General features: G+C 45.5%; 1 protein-coding gene across 1 annotated transcript; it reads right to left on the reverse strand.

Annotated features, from left to right (window-relative positions):
- Positions 1-9,033: 9,033 nt before the first annotated feature.
- Positions 9,034-21,624, reverse strand: LOC121869477 (SUMO-specific isopeptidase USPL1-like). Its single transcript, XM_042370830.1, has 5 exons — positions 21,565-21,624; positions 20,835-21,194; positions 20,309-20,446; positions 19,844-20,211; positions 9,034-9,232 (listed from the first exon to the last, which is right to left on the reverse strand). The coding sequence occupies exons 1-5, from the start codon at positions 21,622-21,624 to the stop codon at positions 9,034-9,036; spliced, it is 1,125 nt and encodes a 374-aa protein (XP_042226764.1).
- Between the last annotated feature and the right edge of the window lie 1,582 nt (positions 21,625-23,206).

The raw sequence follows: 23,206 nt of genomic DNA on the forward strand, positions 1-23,206 counted from the left end.
GATCAATGGGAGTTGTGTTGATTCAGATCCAAGTGAGATGAACTTCCTCCATCCATCACCTTCACTTGCATTCAGATTTTCGACTTTTGCACAAAACCTTATATTTGTTCCGCTTTGTTTTCAAGTTGTAGGTTAAGTTAGGTTAGGTTAGGTTTCTTTATATCTTAGTAAAGAACAGCATCAACAACAACAACAACAACAACAACAACAACAATAATAATAATAATAATAATAATAATAATAATAATAATAATAATAATAATAATAATAATAATAATAATAATAATAATAATAATAATAATAATAATAATAATAATAATAATAATAAAATAAATCATATAATATATTTTAAAATTCCATTAATTAAAAATATATTATACTTCAGTTACCTAAATTAAGAACTGTTCCTGTAGTGTTAACAAATCTTAGGAAATAGTTTATTTGTTCATAAATATATAATTATGAATGGGGTGAGTTGGCTCAGCTAGAAGGTTGTGCTCAGTTATTTTCGAGCCGTCCAGCGGGTAGAACACACGCTAAGTCTAATACCATACCATACTAAATTATTCATCTTAGATCATTAAATCTGTAATGTTAATTAAACTCCCACATGATGTGTAGTTTACGTAAGACTTATTGAAGCAAAATGTCGACCTACTGCAGCAACTTTACTGTATAGGTTATTGAGAGCCTCCTTTGCCGACGCCACTCCCAGCTTACGAGTATTTCTTATTTCCTTATACCAAAACTATGGCTTAATATTGTTTTTAAATAACCATAAAATAATGCTCTTCAGAAACTATAGAACAGCAGTAGATCTTTAAAGACAAAGTGAAGATAAAGACTTGGGACTGCACCTGGACCTCTCAACACAGCACAGAGGTAATGCCCACTTGACCACCAGAGGCGCTACACTCTGGTATTACGTCGTTACAAACAATCTAATAATCTTCACTTGTCCTGAGAAGAATCGGATCTATAACTACTGCCCGTGCGTCTATCTGTCGGGAAAATATGACCACCATACCTCAGTAACACATCAACAGTATACTGGATTGTAAATTGACTTGGTGTGTAGACCTTAGACCCAAGCTGAGTTAGTTAGTTAATTTACCATATTTTTGTTCTTAATATTCAGAATCATGACTTCTTGGAGTTTATTGTGGCGTGAAAAGGAACTGTCCATCTGTCGTAATAAAAAAACTTTCCGTATGTAATTCTTGATGATTAAACCTATTTAGACTGATGTAGAGAAAAGAGAATAGTTATATTTCTTATTTTGTTCCCTGGATATTAAGTCAATAGAGGGGATAAACTACATGGTTATCTTAGGGCCTTGAGGTGGAAGAGGCGAAGGGATAGCAGACTACTGTACTGTACATCTGTGTTGCTATTGATTCCCATCACGAAAACGTCGGCAAGAATAAGCAATAAAAAATCACACATTCCTAACTCTCTCTCTCTCTCTCTCTCTCTCTCTCTCTCTCTCTCTCTCTCTCTCTCTCTCAAAAAAGGGCAAATGACCTCTTAGTTTGATGGTAAGTCTTTAAGAACTACTATTAATTATATCCATATCTCAGCACTGAAATATTCTTTAGGTCTGGTTCACTGGCAACGTCCAACACTCACTTTTCACCTTTGACTGAGGTAAAAAAAGACTGATAACTCTTAAAACGCTACGTCAGGGGCTGGGAAAAAATATGAGTCAGTGATTGAAAGACGTTCTATCTGTTATTGGCTTGAGTGAGTGAGTGAGTGAGCTAGTAACCGAGCGAGTGAGTGAGTGAGTGAGTGAGCGAGTAACCTAGCGAGCGAGTGAATGAGTGAGTGAGTAACCTAGCAAGTGAATGAGTAACCGAGCGAGTGAGTGAGTTAGTAAGTAATAATATGAATACCAACCAAGGCCAAAAAAAAATAAAAAATACTCTTTTAAGTTTATCTGTAAATAAAAAAAATCCAATACTCCTCTGTTTCTCTTTTCTCCTAAATCCTTTCTCCATCCCTCGTCCAACCTCCTCGTATATTTCATTTCTGCTTTTCCCTTTTTCTTTCTCATTAAAAGAAAAAGAAAAATCTTTAAAAGCGTCATTCATTCTCCCTCCCACGACACAACCGGATGAAAGACACCAGCACAACCTCTCCCAGGGACGAGGGTGAGTGGCCTGACATTACAAATTTTACGAAAGTTGACACTCCTCTCTTTCTGGGATCTCGTGAAAGAGGAGGAGGGGGAGGAGGTGGTTGGAAGAAGAAGAAGAAGAAGAAGAAGAAGAAGAAGAAGAAGAAGAAGAAGAAGAAGAAGAAGAAGAAGAAGAAGAAGAAGAAAGAAAGAGAGAGAGAGAGAGAGAGAGAGAGAGAGAGAGAGAGAGAGAGAGGAGGGGAAAGAGGAGGGTGGACAAAAGTGGGACTAATGAGATGGGAAAGAGAAGGAACAATAACGAGAAAGAAAATGAAGAATAATGAAAGGGAAAAGAGGAGAAAGAAGAATAACAAGAAGAGGAGGAAGGAAGGAGGGGGAGGAGGAGGAAGAAGAGAAAGGAGGAGGAGGAAGAGAAAGGAGGAGGAGGAAGAGGTATGTATCGACCCTCCTACACATTCATTATAGATCAGGCTTGTCAAATACATCACAACTAGAGTGACCAAGAGTTGATGTCTGGCAACTCTAAGTGTGTGGAGCTGGGAGGGTTCCAGTCAGTCAGTCCGGTCGGTTAGTAAGTCAGTCAGAAAGTCAGTCAGTCGTTCACAGTTACTCATACCCCCCCCACAAGTCATTCAGTCGTTCACATTTAATATAGTCAATCAGTAATTCAGTCAACCATAAAGCCAGTCAGCCAGTCTACCAGTCAGTCCGGAAAAGCATGTTTGTGTCAGTAATAAACATCGGTAACATCGTCTTCCCTAACATTAAGCGCCGTATGCCAAGATGTTTGTAGACTGAGCTGAAGTGAGTTAAACATTCATGATATATAGACGACTTTTGGAGTGCCGCACGAAAGACTCTCTCTCTCTCGTCAATATTATTCATTGTAAAAATTTTGCGACAACAAGCGAGAACTTTCCCGATCATAATAAACAAAAATTTTATGGAGTTTCTTGAAAGTGTGTGTGTGTGTGTGTGTGTGTGTGTGTGTGTGTGTGTGTGTGTGTGTGTGTGTGTGTGTGTGTGTGTGTGTGTGTCTTGTGGTCGGACCTCACTGTCCTCTCCTTAAGAGTCGCCCAGAAGAAGTTGTCCATTGTACACAATCTCTTTTTATATAGCAGTGTTCCTCTACCCCTCCTGCCTCCTTCCTTCCTTGCAACTTTCTTCCTTCCTTGCCTCCTTCTTCCTTCCTTACAACTTTCTCCCTTCCTTGCCTCCTTCCTTCCTTGCAACTTTCTTCCTTCTTGCCTCCTTCCTGCAACCTTCCTTCCCTTGCCTCCTTCCTTCCTTTCTTCCTTCCTGGCAACTTTCTTCCTTCCTTGCTCCTTCCTTCCTTCCTGGCAACTTTCTTCTTGCCTCCTTCTTCCTTCAACTTTCTTCCTTCCTGCTACAACTTTCTTCCTTCCTTGCCTCCTTCCTTCCTTGCAACTTTCTTCCTTCCTTGCCTTCTTCCACATAAACTTCTTTTACACTTCCTCCTCCTTCTCCCCGTTCCTATATAACCCTTATAATCCACCTCCATCCTCCCTCCCACTTCTTCCTCTTCATCCATCTTATCTCTCTCTTCTCCTTCCCCTCCTCTTCCTTTAATCATCTCCTTCCTATTCTGCTCAACTTTCCTCCTTCACCACACCTCGCTCTTTTTCCTTCCTCCTTCACACGCCTCTCCTCCTCCTCCTCCAATCTTCCTCCTCCAAACTTTTCTCTTCCCTTCTCCTTATCTATATTTCCTCCCTCCTCCTCCTCCCTCCCCCCCTTCCTCCTCCCCTTCCTCTTTCTGCTCTTGCTTCATACGTTTCTCTCCCTTCTCCTCACCTTTCTTTCTCTTCTCCTCCTTCTCTACACCTTTTTCTCCCTCTTCTCCCTCCTCCTTTACACCCTCTCCCTCCATAAACACAACCACTAATTCAGTGGCCGGTGTGTACAGTGTGGCCCAACACTTTTCAGCGGAGGGGTACTAGGGCTGGGGGGGTACTAGGAGGGGGGGTACTAGGCTGGGGGAGGGTACTAGCTAGGGGTACTAGGGGGGAGGGGTACTAGGAATGGGGGGGTACTAGGAAGGAGAGGGTTACTAGGGAAGGGGAAGGTACTAGGGCGGAAGGAAGGGTGCACGACGTCTTGGGAGGGGTGCACAAGGCCCAAGGGGTGCACAAGAAGTGAAGGGTGCACAAGAGCTGGAGGAGGAGGAGGGGGAGGAGGGGTTTCTTTACCACTCAGCCACTGGTTTCCTCCTTAACGCCAACACGACTATTCATACGAGGTATTTGTCTTGTACCGCCCTCCTGTTTACCTCTTAGCATGTTAGGGCCTTCATAGTGTGTGTGTGTGTGTGTGTGTGTGTGTGTGTGTGTGTGTGTGTGTGTGTGTGTGTGTGTCCTTGCCCTAGCACCAACATACTGCACATATAAACATTACATATTTCTTAATGCCAGATTCCACTTTCTTTCTGCGTTTATATTTTGCTCACACGTCCATTTTTGTTTTGTTTTAATTTTGTAAACGAAGTCGTGTTATAAATTATTCTGTTTTTATTTTTATATATTTTTCATGTTTTTCTTTTTCCTACATAAGTTACGGAGTCTTTTGAATTATTAATATAGGAAGGATGTTATGGTCTTAAACACACACACACACACACACACTCTCTCTCTCTCTCTCTCTCTCTCACTCACCTCCCTATCTTCCTCCTCCTACCTGCCATCATCTTCCTTTCCTACTCTCTTCCTCTCTCCTGATCTTCTCCCCATACTTCATCTCCTCCTCCCACCTATCACCCACTCTCTTCTATACCTAAAATTCCTTCTCTTCCTCATCTTCACTTTCCCTCGCCTCTTCTTCCTTCGTCTCTTCCTCTTCACCCTCTGTCTCCCTTCCCCCCATCACCCACTCTCCCTTACAACCTCCTCCTCCTTCTGCTCTTTCCCTCACCTCCTCCTCGTACTCCTCCTCCATCTTTCCCTCTCTCTTCCTCCTTATCCTCGCCCTCCTCCTCCTCCTCCTTCCCCACAGACCTTTATAAACTCCATAATCCACATCTAACACAGAGGTGACCCTTAACCTGTCCCCCACTAATGCTCTTCACACTTATATATTTACCCTCATCTACATATTGACTCCTAGCACCTATCATCTGCTTTACCTCCTACCTTCTTTCACTCCCCTCCTCTCCTCTCCCCTCCCTCTCACCTCTCTTCTTTACTCTCCTCCTTTTTCCCTTCCATTCCTTCCTTTCTACGTATGACCCGCTCTTGAGGACCTTTCCTAGGACGCCGCCGCCACCACTACTGCCCCTCCCCCGCCCTGACTTACACTCCCCCTGACAACCTCCACAGGGACCACAGCTAAAATGCCGTAATTCACTCCTGTTTACTTCTGTTTCTCAGCGGGTGAGGGAGGAGGGGTGAGGGAGGGGTGGTGGGTGAGGAAGGAGGGGTGGTGGGTGAGGAAGGAGGGGTGGTGGGTGAGGAAGGAGGGGTGGTTGGTGAGGGAGGGGTGGTGGGTGAGGCAATACTGTTGGATGAAGGAGAGGTGGTGGCGTCTTTGCGTGTGGCTGAGTGCGGTATCTCTCAAGTGACTTCATAGGGCAGACTTAGTATATAATCGTGTAAGTCAGAGCCTCCGGTCACCACCCTAGTGACTCTCTCTCTCTCTCTCTCTCTCTCTCTGTCTCTCTCTCTCTCTCTCTCTCTCTCTCTTGCAAGGGATGGACCAAGGGGTAGAAAAAACAATAAAGAAAGAGAGAGAGAAGGAGTAGGAGGAGATAAGTACGACAGGTATAGAAGGTAAGAAGAAAGTGCCAAGAAAACAAGTAAACACACACACACACACACACACACACACACACACACACACACACACACACACACACACACACACACACACACACACACACACACACACACACACACACACACACACACACACACACACACACACACACACACACACACACACACACACACACACACACACACACACACACACACAGTTGCTCATATCCTCAACTTATATAAGCAGTATACAAAGTGAAACTCGCAATAATTGTTTCATTTAATATACAATGTGTGTAATAAGACTGTATAACTGCGTATGAAGAAGGGAGCTGAGAGTGGTGAGAAAGGGGTGGGGTGAGGTGAGGGAGAGGTGAGGGAGAGGTGAGGGAGAGATGGTGTGATGATTCTGAAGGGTCGGGGAGGAGAGGGAATGGTGAGGAGACGGGTAGTGAAGGAGAGAGGGAGGAGAAGGAATGGGAGGAGACGGGGAGTGAAGGAGAGAGAGAGAGAGGCGGAGGAGAAGGAGGGTGAAGAGGAAAGGTAGTGGTGAAAAGGAGGGAGTGGTGGGGGAGGAGAGGAGTGGTGGGGAAGAGAAGTGGTGGGGAGGAGAGGAGTGGTGGGGGAGGAGAGGGAGTGGTGGGGGAGGAGAGGGAGTGGTGGGGAGGAGGGGAGTGGTGGGGAGGAGAGGGAGGGAGGAGAGGGTAGGAGAGAGGGAGTGGCCGCCTTCGGGGTGTTTGCACGCCACCCTTTGGATCCTCTAATTGGGCATTCACGTGACGGCCCCTTCACCATACGACAGACGGATTGGTGGGACAAATATAATGGTTTCTGCTGTGTTGGGGACAAATATAATGGTGTCTGCTGTGTTGGGGACAAATATAATGGTTTCTGCTGTGTTGGGGACAAATATAATGGTGTCTGCTGTGTTGGGGACAAATATAATGGTGTCTGCTGTGTTGGGGACAAATATAATGGTGTCTGCTGTGTTGGGGACAAATATAATGGTGTCTGCTGTGTTGGGGACAAATATGGTGTCTGCTGTGTTGGGGACAAATATAATGGTGTCTGCTGTGTTGGGGACAAATATAATGGTGTCTGCTGTGTTGGGGACAAATATAATGGTTTCTGCTGTGTTGGGGACAAATATAATGGTGTCTGCTGTGTTGGGGACAAATATAATGGTTTCTGCTGTGTTGGGGACAAATATAATGGTGTCTGCTGTGTTGGGGACAAATATAATGGTGTCTGCTGTGTTGGGGACAAATATAATGGTGTCTGCTGTGTTGGGGACAAATATAATGGTGTCTGCTGTGTTGGGGACAAATATAATGGTTTCTGCTGTGTTGGGGACAAATATAATGGTGTCTGCTGTGTTGGGGACAAAAAAAATCGCCTTTAAACACTGGGGACAGGAAAATAAAGTCTGCAGATAAAATGAGCCCTGTCTGTCTGTCTGCCTGTCTGTCTGCCTGTCTGTGTGTGTGTCGTGGGAACCAGGTCACCTGCCGTGTCGGACAGGTGCAGCTCACTGATCCCTGACACACGTACTGATGACCAATGATACCCACTACTATTACAACTATTGCTGTACTGATGTTATGACGAAAACAACAACAATAGCAATGGATTAATATAATAATAATAATAATAATAATAATAATAATAATAATAATAATAATAATAATAATAATAATAATAATAATAATAATAATAATAATAATAATAATAGTGTTGATCAAGCCAGTGTTACATTATTTCTAACTGTACAAAAAAAAATCCTATTTCTTAAACAATAAGATTTTCTCCACCTTTCATTCTTTCTTCCATCATCTGTTTGTCTTCAGTTCATGCCCCTTAATTATAGTGTTTCCTTCTTGCAGTATTTTCCATGTCTATATTACCATACTTTTGTTTTCTTAATTTCATTCTTCAACTCAACCTTCAGTTCCTTCATATTCCTTTATTCTTCCTCCTGTTGTTCTTCCTTTTCATCTTTGTCCTCTTCTCCTATCACATTATGGGTGACAACCTTGTCCCAAAATACCACGTCAGAGTCAGTTAGTGTTACCCCCACCACCTCTTGCCTCCCGCCCACGACAGCGCCCCCTTCCTCCTCGCCTGTCGCAATGATGAATAAGTTGACGGGTGAGGGGAGAGAGACAGGTGACAGGTGCTCCTCACCTCCCAAGGGTCAAGGTCGCTGCTGCTGTACCCACCTGTCTGTCAAGTGGAGCTGCATATCTTTTTCTGTCATGAAGTCTCTGAAGGTCTGCCACTAGAAATCTCCGAGGCAACTTCACCTGTCACAGAGAGGCTTGCACCCCTCCATCTGCTAAAAGTGCGAGAGTATCAAGTAACGTTGTAGAATTTCTTTCTACTTCCGTGCGTCTCTTTGACACGACACTCGACGAAATAATTTATATCACTTGCGTCATCACGCATTCCTCACGTCTTCGTCTTCTTTTCAGTCTCATCTCATTTCCTCCAATGGAATTTGCCCTTTTCTTCGCCTTGCCCTCGTTACCGTCTTAAAGCTCACCATCCGTTACCAAATGCAAGCGTAAATGGCCTGGACGATTCATTTAATGGTGTCAACAGAATGAGCACAAAAGCCTCGCATCACGTACTATGGTCCCGAGGCGAACTATGTTTACAAAGACCCCACTCCCTGTGTCGCGGGGGTTCTGTGTCCACAGGAACCCACTAACCATGCCGCGGGAGGCCTGTGTCCGAAGGACCCGTGCCACAGGGGGCCCCTATGTCAACAAGGCCTCCGTGGTCATGGTTACTGTCCACGAGTTGGGGCCCAGCGGGGAGCCACCTTTTGGGGACGCACCCGTGTCCTCGTCACTCTCTGGGCTTGGAGTTCACTGTGGGTGGCCACGGTGCAGAGAAAAACTGACTTCTTGTTTACAAAACATGGTGTCTGAGGGTTGGTATGTCCGAAGAACTATTTAAATAATGGGTTGAGCTTCTGGAAGGGTCGTGTACAAGGTCTGGATATATAAAAGAATGTGCTGACAGTATAGATGTCTGGACACCTGAATGTGGTATTGAAAAGACTGATTGAAACTTTAGGTCTCTGAAAAGCTGTATAAGATGGTCTGAATATTTGGAAAATTATGTTAGTATATATGGATGTCCGGAGCACTGTGTTAGATGGTCTGGGACAAGAAAACCGGATGAGCCGGTCTGGATATCTGGAGGAATGTGTATGAAGATCTGGCCAACTGTGTTAAACAGATCTGGGAAACAATACGGCCGAGGTATATTGAGGAGTTTGTACTTGATATTTTTGCAACACTGGAAATCTTTACACCTGGAACAGAAGAGAGTTTGCAGCGCTCTTATGCTTTACGGTCTGAATGTCTGGCAGAGTGTACGACTGTCTGGAAATTCACTTGTCTGTAAAGCTGTATATCTCAAAGTGCGATACATACATTACTTGGATATCTGGAAACTTTTCTACAAGGAATTTAGTATACATAAAGAACACTATGCATGAGAGTAAACATATCTGAAAAACTATGTGTCTGTAAGTTTCCTTATCTGGAAGGTTGTGTAAAGGGTAAATGTGTAGCTGGAATCTCTGAACGTGAGAAGAACTTTGCGTCTGGAGGTTTAGATAACTGAGAAAAAAAAATCGTGTGTGTGAAATTTTTGCGTGTGTGAAAGCTTCCTGTCTCGTGGCCTTCGTGTCTGGCGATCCTGATGTGTGAATTTTTGGAAGTTTGCAGAACTATGTGTTTGGACTCTAGACATGTGGGGAACTGTATGTCTTAAGACCTGTGTGGCTCAGTACAGTCTGTATGGGGGGGGGGGGTCCGGTTCTGGGTGACTGTTGCTTGTTGTAGAGTGTTGGAGAGTTATATATACGAGTACACACAGAGAGAGAGAGAGAGAGAGAGAGAGAGAGAGAGAGAGAGAGAGAGAGAGAGAGAGTGTAAACATTACACAGAGAGTCAGCACAGAGACCCCATCTTGTCACTGAACTTGTCAACAAGACACACACACACACAGACACGCTCAAGATCTTGCTGGCTACTGTTTACCTAAGCCAATAAGCAAGAGGCACAGTAATCACGCTGGGACACACACACACACACACACACACATACACACACACACAGGTGTACCCAGAGCAAGCGTTCATACATATATCATCAACTGGGTGTCGCCATTTCGTCGCAATTCAATTTATAGTTATACTAGCTAAACTAAGACATATACTCAACAACGTCTACCAAATGGCTGCCAATTCTGTGGAAATTCCTATTCTGCTTCGGTGTAATGTGGTAATATAAGAGAGCCAACAATACTTCCCCCAAGTCGAAGTGTACATTGCTCCCGGGCCGTTGTGATGTGACGATCAATGAATGGATTTAAAGCCGGGGTCATGTATTCAGTTCATATAAACGTTTAGATCGCTTATAAATACACGCTAAAGGATTTATGCCTTATGGATCTATGAGGTTGTAGTGACGATGCATCAAAGGGCGTGAGCTATTATGGCTAAACATTGTTAAAATAAGGTCTGGGTTAGGTTAGGTTAGGTTACTACAGGTCTTGAGTCTCTATAAGCTGCAATAACACCGTGAGACATCAAGGAAGCCATGAGAAGGTTGGCAGCACTGTGTCTGACAGGTGGGTTGGCCTTGAAGGTGAGTGGAGAGGGAGAAGAGTCGTGGTGAGTGGGATCATGGTGAGTGGGAAGAGAGAGGGGCGGATAGGGACAGGCGTAGTGAGTGTGGGCAGAGAGGGAGAAGCAAAGCGAGAGGGGACGGATGTAGCGAGTGAATCGGGACGGATAGGCGCAGCGAGTGAGGGCGGATAGACAGACGTGGTGAGTGGGGACAGAGAGGGATAGGCGAAGCGAGTGGGGACGGATAAAGACAGACGTAGTGAGTAAGTAGGGAGAGTGACAGAGGTGACGGGGATGGTCGGGGGTTGGTGGGTGGTTGGGTGGGTGGTTGGGTGGGTGGTTGGGTGGGGTGAGGGTTCCTGTGGTAGAGGGCGGGGGGTTTAATGGTACCCCAACAAGAGGTAGGGACCCCACTCTACGGCTCTGCAGCGTCGGGGAGGAGGAGGAGGAGGAGGGAGAGAGCTGTGACGCTGAATCAAGTTGATGAAACTGAGATAAAAATAACAAGGAGAGAAATGAGTTGATAAACATGTGTGTGTGTGTGTGTGTGTGTGTGTGTGTGTGTGTGTGTGTGTGTGTGTGTGTGTGTGTGTGTGTGTGTGTGTGTATGTGTGTGTGTATGTGTGTGTGTGTGTGTGTATGTGTGTGTGTGTGTGTGTGTGTGTGTGTGTGTGTATGTGTGTGTGTGTGTGTGTGTGTGTGTGTGTGTGTGTGTGTGTGTATGTGTGTGTGTGTATGTGTGTGTGTGTGTGTGTGTGTGTGTGTGTGTGTATGTGTGTGTGTGTGTGTGTGTGTGTGTGTGTGTGTGTGTGTGTATGTGTGTGTGTGTGTGTGTGTGTATGTATGTGTGTGTGTGTGTGTGTGTGTGTGTGTGTATGTGTGTGTGTGTGTGTGTGTGTGTGTATGTGTGTGTGTGTGTGTGTGTGTGTGTGTGTGTGTGTGTATGTGTGTGTGTGTGTGTGTGTGTGTGTGTGTGTGTGTGTGTATGTGTGTGTGTGTGTATGTGTGTGTGTGTGTGTGTGTGTGTGTGTGTGTGTGTGTGTGTGTATGTGTGTGTGTGTGTGTGTGTGTGTGTGTGTGTGTGTGTGTGTGTGTGTGTGTGTGTGTGTGTGTGTGTATGTGTGTGTGTGTGTGTGTATGTGTGTGTGTGTGTGTGTGTGTGTGTGTGTGTGTGTGTGTGTGTGTGTGTGTGTGACAGAATAATGTAACACGTTCACGATGATGAAAAAGTGTGACCCTCTCACTCCTCTCCTTGTACTTGTGCATGCCAGACAAATGCATTAAATTAGACTAGGAAAATATCCGAATATTCTGACAGCTTCTGTGATCTTCATTTTGACGTCGGAAGTGTTTCTGTAATTTTAACGACAAAAATGTTTCATAAAAAAATTACTCAGGACAACGAGGAAGGTAAGTTGAGATGAGAACAGCGGAGGGTTACCGTGGCTCACTACCTGGGAGAAAACAGCAGAAGCAGGAGGTTGAGGACGAGGCAGCAGGAGGTTGAGGACGAGGCAGCAGGAGCAGGTTGAGGTCGTGGCATCATCAGTACACACACACACACGCAGTCAACATCTGCAGGTGCCATGATAACTGATATTTGTTAGATAATTTAATTTGTTACGACGTACGCCCCACAGTCACGAAGGGTTATATAAACGGTCTCAAAGCAAACAGGTTCTCTGATAAGCATATGATTACACCGCTTACCTGCGGGGTTCCTGACGTTTAAGCAGGTGTAAGACTTTAATCGTAAACAAATAAGCCCGAGGCATGGCGAGGCTTAGAATATATATCTCGGGACCACAAAGGGTTACGGACTCAGCATCAAAACCAACACGACCAACGTAACAGCCAAGAGAGCGACGACCGCGTCAGCTACACCAGCAGGAAGGTTCTGAGTGTGAAAGACATGTAAAATATTCTCACTCGCCAACAACAAGCTTCTGGAGCCGCAGGGATTTGAATCTTTGCCTCGAGACAAAAAAGTGTGCGTGCACAGACCCACAATGCCTCCAAGCAGCAAGGCAAACAAGAGGGGTATCAGTGGGAAGGATCTGGTCCTGGTCAGTTAAGTGCCTCAAGAGACGTCCTTACAGGTGTCCTACACTCTAGATGGTGGTTAATGACGCAAGAAAGCATGTCCTGAAAGGGCATCCTCGCTGTCCTCGGCAAGAAAGGGAGTGTCTCCTTAGGCAGCTGCAAACAATTCACACATGCAATTGTGAGATGTTCCCATAATACATGACTAAACAGTGAATGAACGTCCCCACAACACCCCTGCGTCTCCAGTTAGGTTTTGCCACTCAAGCGCAACAGTCAAGCAAAACAAAGTAGTGACAGTGCTGGCGAAGTGGGACCTCTCACAAGAAAATGTTTCAGCTAATGAAAAATATTCCTAAGTTTTCATTTAGAAAAATATTCTATTCATAGTTGACCAGCCTTGGCCTTCCTCTATCCTATCACATCGTGGTAGATTTATGTGGTAACAATGAAGACTGAACTACTGGGTTGGTAACGCTGACGTATGCTGAATGAGTGCCAAGGTCAAAGTGATCATGGGAGGGCGGGCAAATAGAGCCATGTGGCACCATGACACTCAGCATGCCTGCTCCCACAAGCCTCGCTGCCACACCTCGACAGTGCTAAGTGAGAAACACGACGTCACTAGTTAGGATTAACGTCACTAAGACAATTAACGTCACCTGTGAAAAGTAACGTAACAATTAGCGTTAAATTAAGGATGATTAACGTTAATAGTGATAATTAACGTTTATAGTGACAATACACACACACACACACACACACACACACACACACACACACACACACAAACAAGCATACTAACTCTCATAGTTCTCCTCTACATTCATTAATAAAAAACAGGCCACAAGTAGAACCAAACAAAAGGGCAGTTAATAAACACACACAGATTACATCAAACAAACTAACCAATTATTATTTCCATAAAAATCACACAGGAAAAAAAAATCTTTATTTCATTTGAGTGAATTCTGTTAATATTGCAGTGGACCCACCAAAAAGTTATTTTAACCGTGTGTGTGTGTGTGTGTGTGTGTGTGTGTGTGTGTGTGTGTGTGTGTGTGTGTGTGTGTGTGTGTTGTGCGTGTGTGTGTCTGTGTGTAGGTACATCAACCACCCAGTAAGTACACCGGATGCTGGGAAAAATACCATCAGTTTAACCCTGATGAAGGGAATTAGGAAATGAGTGTCTCTCTGTGGCACTGTGTGGTGGGTGGGGGCAAGTTGGCACCGAGGCAGAGCTGGGTGAGGGAGGGGGGTAGTGTTGGGGAAGGGGAGGGGAGGAGAGGGGGGGGAAGAGGGGGAATGGAAGGAGAGTGGTGGGTGCTGGGAAGAGGGGAGGGAGGAGGGGGTTGTGATGGGAAGGGGAAATGGGAGGATGTTGTCCTGGTGGGGGGAAGATAGGGAGGAGAGAAAGGGAGTGGGGGGGGTGAGAGAAGGAGGTTGTCGTGTTGGGAAAGAGAAGTGGTCGTAATGGGAAAGGGGAGGAACTGAGATGAGATGTTGTGAAAGGGTAGGAGAGGAAAGGAGGGGAGAGGGAAGGGAGAGTGGTTGGTTAGAGGGATGGATAAAGAGGAGGAGGAGGGTTAAAGAGTTGGATGGAAGAATGAATGAAGGGAAGGGAGGAGGAGGAGGGTACGAAGGAAGGACAGAGGGAAGGAAGAGGGGAGGAGAGAGAGAGAGAGAGAGAGAGAGAGAGAGAGAGAGAGAGAGAGAGAGAGAGAGAGAGAGAGAGAGAGAGAGAGAGAGAGAGAGAGAGAAGAAACCCTGAGGAGGAGAAAGTGAAGTGAGAGGAGAGAGTAGAGAAAGGGAGGAAGGAGAAAATAGTAAAGAAAGGAAGGGAGGAGACAACAGGGAGAGAGGTAAAAAAAAGAGATAGGAAAAGGAGATGGAAGAAATAGATAGAAAGTAATGAAAGAAGAACGAGGAAGAACGGAAGAGAGAAGGAGGCAGAGAAGGAGGAAGAGGAGGAGGAGGAAAGTGAAAAAGGTTTAGATAATAACAATAAGAGGCAGTAAAGCAGAGCACATAAATAAGAGATGAATAAAAGCGGGAGACACAAGGGGCGAGAAATAAAAAGTGGTGGGAGGAAGAGGAAAAGAGAAATAACTAAGAGAAAGGTGAATGGTTGATAAATGGGAAGAGACCAATCAAGAGAGCGAAAGATAGATAGAGCAGAGTGAATAAAAGAGGCCGGAGGATATTGAATAAAAATGTAATTATGGAGAATTGTTACCATGAGAGAGAGAGAGAGAGAGAGAGAGAGAGAGAGAGAGAGAGAGAGAGAGAGAGAGAGAGAGAGAGAGAGAGAGAGAGAGAGAAAGAGAGAGAGAGAGAGAGAGAGAGAGAGAGAGAGAGAGAGAGAGAGAGACGCGAAGGAAATAACACTGAAGAAGGAGCCAAGAGGAAGGAACTAGAGAGAAAAAAGAAAAGAGACAAATAAAGATGGAGAGACATAGAGAAGGATGAGACAGAAATAGACATAGAGGAGAGAGACAAAGTGAGAGACATAGAATGGAGGAGATCAAGATAGAGATATAGAGAAGGAGGAGACACAGGGAGAGGAGAACGTAATGGGGAAACATAAGAGATAGGAGACAAGTAAGGGAAGAGATAAAGAAGGAGAAGAGAGATAAATGGTGATAATTATGATGATGGAGTTAGATACGAGGGAAGGGAGAGTGAAGGAGGAACAACAGCAAGACGGGAAGAAACAGAGAAGGAGGAAAGACGAAAAATATGCAAGGGGGGAGTTAAATTAAGAAGAGGAAGAAAAAGAACTACAAGAAGAAGAAGAGAAACGCAGGAAAATATAAGACACAAAGACAGGAATAACCATAAGATAATTAACGGAGAAGGAAGTGGCAAGGACAAGCAGAGAAAGCTACGAACACGGGAGACACAGGGACAAGAAGAAGGGAGATAGAACGATGGATAAACGAGGAAAAGAAGAAAAACAACTAGAAAGATTATTTATATTCAGATCAACACTGGACAATATAATCTACTTCAGGAACGACCATTAACCAGTGACGTCACGATGGGAGGGGTGGCTTGGAGAGGGTGACGTCATGATGGGAGGGGGGTGGCCGGAAGAGGGTGACGTCACACACACACACACACACACACACACACACACACACACACACACACACACACACACACACACACACAACATTGCACACACACCCACCTTGCCCCTTACTGCCATAAACACTATTAATACAGTCCAGGACCCACGCGTGCCCTGGAGACGTTATGTACTGTACCTGTATTAAACTGAGGGGGTACAGATTATGGAGAGGGGTGGAGGTGGGTGGGTGGGGGGAGGGAGAAAAGGAAGAAGGAAACAGGAAAGGAAGGAAGGAGAGAAACGCGGATAGTGGGGGGAAATGAAGGAGGAATGGGCAGAAAGGGGTAGGTTGGGTAGATGGAAAGGAAGGAGAGAGAGAGAGAGAGAGAGAGAGAGAGAGAGAGAGAGAGAGAGAGAGAGAGAGAGAGAGAGAGAGAGAGAGAGAGAGAGAGAGAGATGGGATAGGATGGAAGGAGAGAAGAAAAGAAAATGGAGGAAGTGAGAACAAAAATATTAAGTGGTGAGAAATCGAAATGAGAGAGAAAGTGAAGGCGATGATGAGAGAAGGAAGAGGGGAATGTATAATGAGAAGACATGGAGAGGGAGAGAAGAAGAGAAGAGGGGAGAAGAAATGAATAAACAAAGAATAAAGAGAATGTAGGATTGAGAAGAGACAACAGATAAAGAGGTGTGAAAGGAGGAGATCGAGGAGAAGAGGAGAGGAGATGGTAGAGAGGAGAAGAGGCGATAGTGGGAAGAGAGAGAACAAGGAAGAGAGAGAACAAGGAAGAGAGAGAACAAGGAAGAGAGAGAACAAGGAAGAGAGAGAACAAGGAAGAGAGAGAACAATGAAGAGAGGGAACAAGGAAGAGAGAGAACAAGGAAGAGAGAGAACAAGGAAGAGAGGGAACAAGGAAGAGAGAGAACAAGGAAGACAGAGAACAATGAAGAGAGGGAACAATGAAGAGAGAGAACAAGGAAGAGAGACACAGAGAGAGAGAATAGACGGACGGGATTTACTTAACCTCCTGGTAGATAAAGATATAACTATTTGTACAACTTTTATAGATTTCCTATATGTACGACTCTCCCCCCACTTCTCCTCCCCCCTTTTCCTCTACTCCCTCCCTCCTGAGACGTTCACAAGCGCAGCAAACTTTCCGAGTGCTCCGGGCCAAAGGGATTTCGTCCAGAATCAATAGTCTTGGGCAGTCCAAAATATCTCCGTGAAGAAACTCGCCTGACTCTCAGTAGGGGGTAGGAGGATGAAGAGGTCGATGTGAAGGTAGGTGGATGAGGTGGTATGGATTGGGTGGATGACGAGGTGTAGGTTGGGTTGAGTAGGTGGATGAATTGGGAGAAGGATGAGGGGTAGATGGGCGGACGAGGAGATCAATGGATGGGTGGATGGGGAGGTGTGAGTCGTATGGGTGGGGAGGATAGGGACGTGTGATGGGAGAGAGTGGGAGAATAAACTTAGTGACTTACGATCACAACCACCAAGAGACGAGTCAAATCTCTCACTGAAGTCTGTAGTAAAGTAGGCTGGGGTGAGTGCTGTAGCAGACAGAAGAAACTACAGTACAGATTAAGCCTTTTCTTCAGTACACAAGGAGTCAGCAAGGCCAGCACTGCACTCCACCATCTTCATTTATACCAGCTGTAAAGTTAAGTACCCATTCACAGCTGGGAGAGTACCCTGGGAGCGAACCAACGACCCTTAGGACAAAAGGCAAGTGCAGTATCCACTCGACCGCTCCCGCCAACATTGTGTTCTTCACTACAAAACAATGTACCGGATATGTATACGTTATGCATATTCATTAAACTTATACACAGAAACAAACACACCTCGTCAAACTTGATGTATATACCTGTATACTGTATACGACGGACATGAGCTCACTATACCAATGTCCTCGGCCAAGACGCGTCACCAACACCTTGTCCTCCTCAGTGTGGGGCAGGACAACTTGACCTCTGTGCTGCTTACCTGAAAATAAACAAAATATATCATTAGAGTTTATGTATGAATAAACTTGTATTATAAGAAGAGTAGAAACATTAGTGTGTGTGTGTGTGTGTGTGTGTGTGTGTGTGTGTGTGTGTGTGTGTGTGTGTGTGAGTTGTTTACACTATAACAACTTTGTGAGGGGGGGGGGGACAACACGTCTCTACATTACACTGTTCCATGCACAAGTTTCAACGTATTAGGTATATTCATTAAGGCACGACTCACATTTACAGTCTAAACACAAACACAGTTTTACAGCAGAAGCTTCAGGTAGGCGCACAAAAATGATGAAAACCTTCTCGCACTATTAAATTCAGGCAGAGGCGGCGCTTTGCTAACTCGGGAGTCCACACATAAGCTCTGGGTGTCTATTATTGCAATGTTGTGTTTGAGAGGCACAGTGTTCCTGGCGCAATAACTTACATTCTACTGCACACAACTATGTCGATTTTCCTTTTGGCTTAAGGCACCTCGGATTCGCCTTCAGTCGAGCGGTCAGTGTCGTCGTCTGGTAAATATGTCTGTCAGGAGCAATAACTCGGAAACTTCAAGGTTTACAAGATCATCATTTAGCTGGTAGATGGGCGAATATTTACATTTATATCAGGACTCGGGAACAGATCGAGTTACGATGTACACCTGACAAATATAAATTAATAATAATAACTTCTAAAACTCGTAAGCTTCTTTTTTTTTCTGGGTTAACAGATCAAAGGTTAAACTCACAGCTTCAAAACAAAAACGCATCAGCCAAGGTCCTTCTGGGTCGGGTGTAGTGTATTTCGTAATGATGTTTACCGTGTGTCTCATCTCTACTGCTTCTGTCTATCCGGCCTTTCATCCTCACGACAAATATCCTCATAAGAAATTCCTATTATACGTTATACTGTATAAGCATCCACTCCCCGCTGCTGCTAAAATACCCCAGATAATTATATTCATACACACTATAAGGATTAACACTTTATGTTCACCATCCTAAAGAATTAATCAGGGAAACAAGATGAGTTCACACACACACACACACACACACACACACACACACACACACACACACACACACACACACACACACACACACACACACACACTAACACCCACAGACCATCAGCTGCTAACGTAACCAGAATCTGAGCCTACACGCCACACCCACAATATAACAGACGTGAAACTCCAACAATAAACACCTTTATACCAAAGAGAATAGACCTTGTCCCCTTTCAGTCCAGTACGTCATATTTACGACTAAAGTTTGTGTCTGTATGGCGTACCCCCGTCGTTCCTGGCGAGACATTAAGCCCCACGTCGTCGGTGACTTCCCTCTCCACTCACGACTCCACTACCACCATCACACCTACACTCTCTCCCTCTCTCCCACTCTCCCACCTTCCTTCCTTCTCCAGCTCCTCTTGGTCCAGCGAAGATCGTAACTCACCATCAAAAGACTCTGGTGCAGCTGTATGTACGTTCACCGACACCCAGAACCTTACTGGTCTTCTTCCACATATCCCAGACCACTTTTAGGACATCCTCCTGCTGGACAATAAACTGGTGTTAATGTTTCTCTCATCGTGTCTCAGTGAGTTATGGTCTTAGGGTTTTTTGTATCTCCCATTTTTTTACCCATAGTTTCTGGAAGATAAAACCTTCCGTCAGAGCGCTGCGTCTCCACCAGCCTCAACTTTCTCCCCGCTGTCGAGAGTAAAAACAGCTACTGCCCAACGCTATGATTTCTGGATATTAACTTAACGTTCTCCGTATCCTTGCTGTGAAGGATATGTGATAACTTTAGATCAGTCCATGCTGGTGTCTTTGGTGATCGCTGGGCTGAGGGCGTCAGCCTACAGAGAGCCACATGACCAACGTCTGATCTTACGATTTTTGGAGTTTTAACTCGGAGTTGGGCTTGAGCTGTCAGCCTCCACGGTGCAGAGAACAGCGTCGCCCGGTCATAAACTTCCACGTTTCCTCTGCCTACATGAAGAAGGACAAAAATCGTACAGTGCCATTTACAGTCGAGTCTCTTCGTGGCGGCCATAGCAGTAAATTCCAGTGGCTGCCTCCGCCGCTCTTTCTCCCTTAATTCAAAATCCCCCCTGCTGTTCTTCCTGCTGCAGCCGGCCCAGAGTCTGCTGTCTTCTGCTGTACCAGTACTAACACTGGTGCTTCATGCTGTGTTGTTACTAACACTGGTGCTTCATGCTGTGTTGTTACTAACACTGGTGCTTCATGCTGTGTTGTTACTAACACTGGTGCTTCATGCTGTGTTGTTACTGACACTGGTGCTTGCTGTGTTACTGACACTGGTGCTTCATGCTGTGTTGTTACTGACACTGGTGCTGCATGCTGTGTTGTTACTAACACTGGTGCTTCATGCTGTGTTGTTACTGACACTGGTGCTGCATGCGGTGTTGTTACTGACACTGGTGCTTCATGCTGTGTTGTTACTGGCACTGGTGCTTCATGCTGTGTTGTTACTGACACTGGTGCTTCATGCTGTGTTGTTACTAACACTGGTGCTTCATGCTGTGTTGTTACTGACACTGGTGCTTCATGCTGTGACTAACACTGGTGCTTCATGCTGTGTTGTTACTAACACTGGTGCTTCATGCTGTGTTGTTACTGGTGCTTCACACTGTGCTGTTACTAACACTGATGCTTCATGCTGTGTTGTTACTGGTGCTTCATGCTGTGTTACTAACACTGGTGCTTCATGCTGTGTTGTTACTGGTGCTTCATGCACTAACACTGGTGCTTCATGCTGTGTTGGTGCTATGCTGTGTTGTTACACTAACACTGGTGCTTCATGCTGTGTTGTTACTAACACTGGTGCTTCATGCTGTGTTGTTACTGGTGCTTCATGCTGTGCTGTTACTGACACTGGTGCTTCATGCTGTGTTGTTACTGACACTGGTGTTTCATGCTGTGTTGTTACTAACACTGATGCTTCATGCTGTGCTGTTACTAACACTGGTGCTTCATGCTGTGTTGTTACTGACACTGGTGCTTCATGCTGTGTTGTTACTGACACTGGTGCTTCATGCTGTGTTGTTACTGACACTGGTGCTTCATGCTGTGTTGTTACTGACACTGGTGCTTCATGCTGTGTTGTTACTGACACTGGTGCTTCATGCTGTGTTGTTACTGACTAACACTGGTGCTTCATGCTGTGTTGTTACTGACACTGGTGCTTCATGCTGTGTTGTTACTAACACTGGTGCTTCATGCTGTGTTGTTACTAACACTGGTGCTTCATGCTGTGTTGTTACTGACACTGGTGCTTCATGCTGTGTTGTTACTGACACTGGCGCTTCATGCTGTGTTGTTACTGACACTGGTGCTTCATGCTGTGTTGTTACTAACACTGGTGCTTCATGCTGTGTTGTTACTGACACTGGTGCTTCATGCTGTGTTGTTACTAACACTGGTGCTTCATGCTGTGTTGTTACTAACACTGGTGCTTCATGCTGTGTTGTTACTGACACTGGTGCTTCAACCACTGCCCTGACCTGCTGAGACACAACTAGTGATGGTCCCTGACTTTTGAAGCCTTCTTACTTGTCTCTCACTGTTGAAGCCACGTGCTATGACTTTCCTTCTCTCGTTGCTGAAGCTTTTTAAATGACTCCTCTTGGCCGTTACTTTTGAAGCCTTCGAAACAAGTTTGAGGGGGGGGGGTGTCTTTCATTGCTAAAATCTTCTGTTGCAACATTTCCTGCTCTTTCGTTTTAGATTTTTTTTTCTTGGGGTACATTTTCTTGTCTTTTCACAGTTGAAGACTTGTGGTGCAAAGTGTTCCAGTCATCTTATTTATGTTGCCTCCTGTCCGTATCCTCTACCATTACTTTTGTTGTACTTTCACGGCTTAAATCCACTGACACAACTTTTACGCTTTCTCTCTGTGTCGCCAGCTTCTGAGTCACTTTCAAAACACACCATCGTTCGAGTTGGCTTCGGTTTGTATTAAATGAATTATTGAAATACAAACACACGAGGGTATAGATCAAATGGTAATGTAATTCTAAACTCGAAGAAAAATTCCATCAAAAAAACAGTCCAACCTTTTTTTATTAAGCTTCAGATTTGATTTCGTATCATTTTGTAAAAAGTTTTCTGTGAGAATTACGACCAGGTCTTAAAAACTGCTGCTGCACAGGAATGTTGAATAAGGGACTCACCCATCACCCCCACAGCTCTCTCTCTCTACCCAGGGCGCCCTCCAAGGTGTCTCTGGGTCCACGGCGCAGATGATCCCTCGGAACGAACTCCGGGAAAGTTTGGGTAAATCGCGCATTACCGCATGGATATCCCGAGTCTTTCCGCACCCCCCCCCCTCCAGGAAATCCTAACATCCTTGCAACCTCACCCCCAACAAGCTCTTCCTTCTCCTGTCTCCCTCCTCACATCAGCGACCCTCCTCCATGACAATGGTTCTCCCGCCTCACATCTCCATGACACCACACAGGTGAGGCAGAGCACGAGGTACACCACACAGGTGAGGTACAGTACGAGGTACACCACACAGGTGAGGCACAGTACGCGGTACACCACACAGGTGAGGCACAGTACGCGGTACATAACACAGGTGAGGCACAGTACGAGGTACACCACACAGGTGAGCCACAGTGAGGGTACATGGGGCACAGTACGCGGTACACCACACAGGTGAGGCAGTACAGGGTACACCACACAGGTGAGGTACCACGGTGAGTGCACACACCACACAGGTGAGGCACAGTAGCGGTACCACACAGGTGAGGCACAGTAGGTACACCACACAGGTGAGGCACAGTACATGAGGTACACACCACAGGTGAGGCACAGTGCAGGGCACAGTGCACCACACACACCACACAGGTGAGGCACAGTACGAGGTACACCACACAGGTGAGGCACAGTACGAGGTACACCACACAGGTGAGGCACAGTACGAGGTACACCACACAGGTGAGGCACAGTACGAGGTACACCACACAGGTGAGGCACAGTACGAGGTACACCACACAGGTGAGGCACAGTACGAGGTGGTACACCAACATAAACTACTCTACAACATCACTATTACAAACAAGGTTAATTTGTAACAGTTCGTCGACTGTGTTTATGACGAATACCTACTTGGTGAAAGCCGGGGGTGCAATGAGAAGCCGGAGGCACGAGAGAAAATTCCTCTTATTCAGTAAGTCAGGAGAGGTAACTTACGTCGCGAAAGAAACTCAACCTTAGCTTCTGTTCTTTCTTATATCCTCGAAGAAAACGACAGACGTAAACTACCAAATGAAGCAGGCCGCCACAGCCGCCTCTTTTCTTCCTCCTCTTCTTCTTTCTTCTCCTCCTTGGTTGGCCAGGATAACATTTCACCACTAAATTCGTTGACTTCGCCGGAGACGGAAAAATCACCCCGTCAGAGTCCTGGTGATCCCTGGCCGGCGCGGGTCCTCCGGCACACCATTCATCACGGTGATAAACCCCAAGCATCTTCCTCCTCCCTTCCATTTATTGATTTCTCCATCTCCCATTG

This window comes from Homarus americanus, unplaced genomic scaffold (assembly GCF_018991925.1).
Source record: "Homarus americanus isolate GMGI-L3 unplaced genomic scaffold, GMGI_Hamer_2.0 scaffold23578, whole genome shotgun sequence".
Lineage (NCBI taxonomy): Eukaryota > Metazoa > Arthropoda > Malacostraca > Decapoda > Nephropidae > Homarus > Homarus americanus.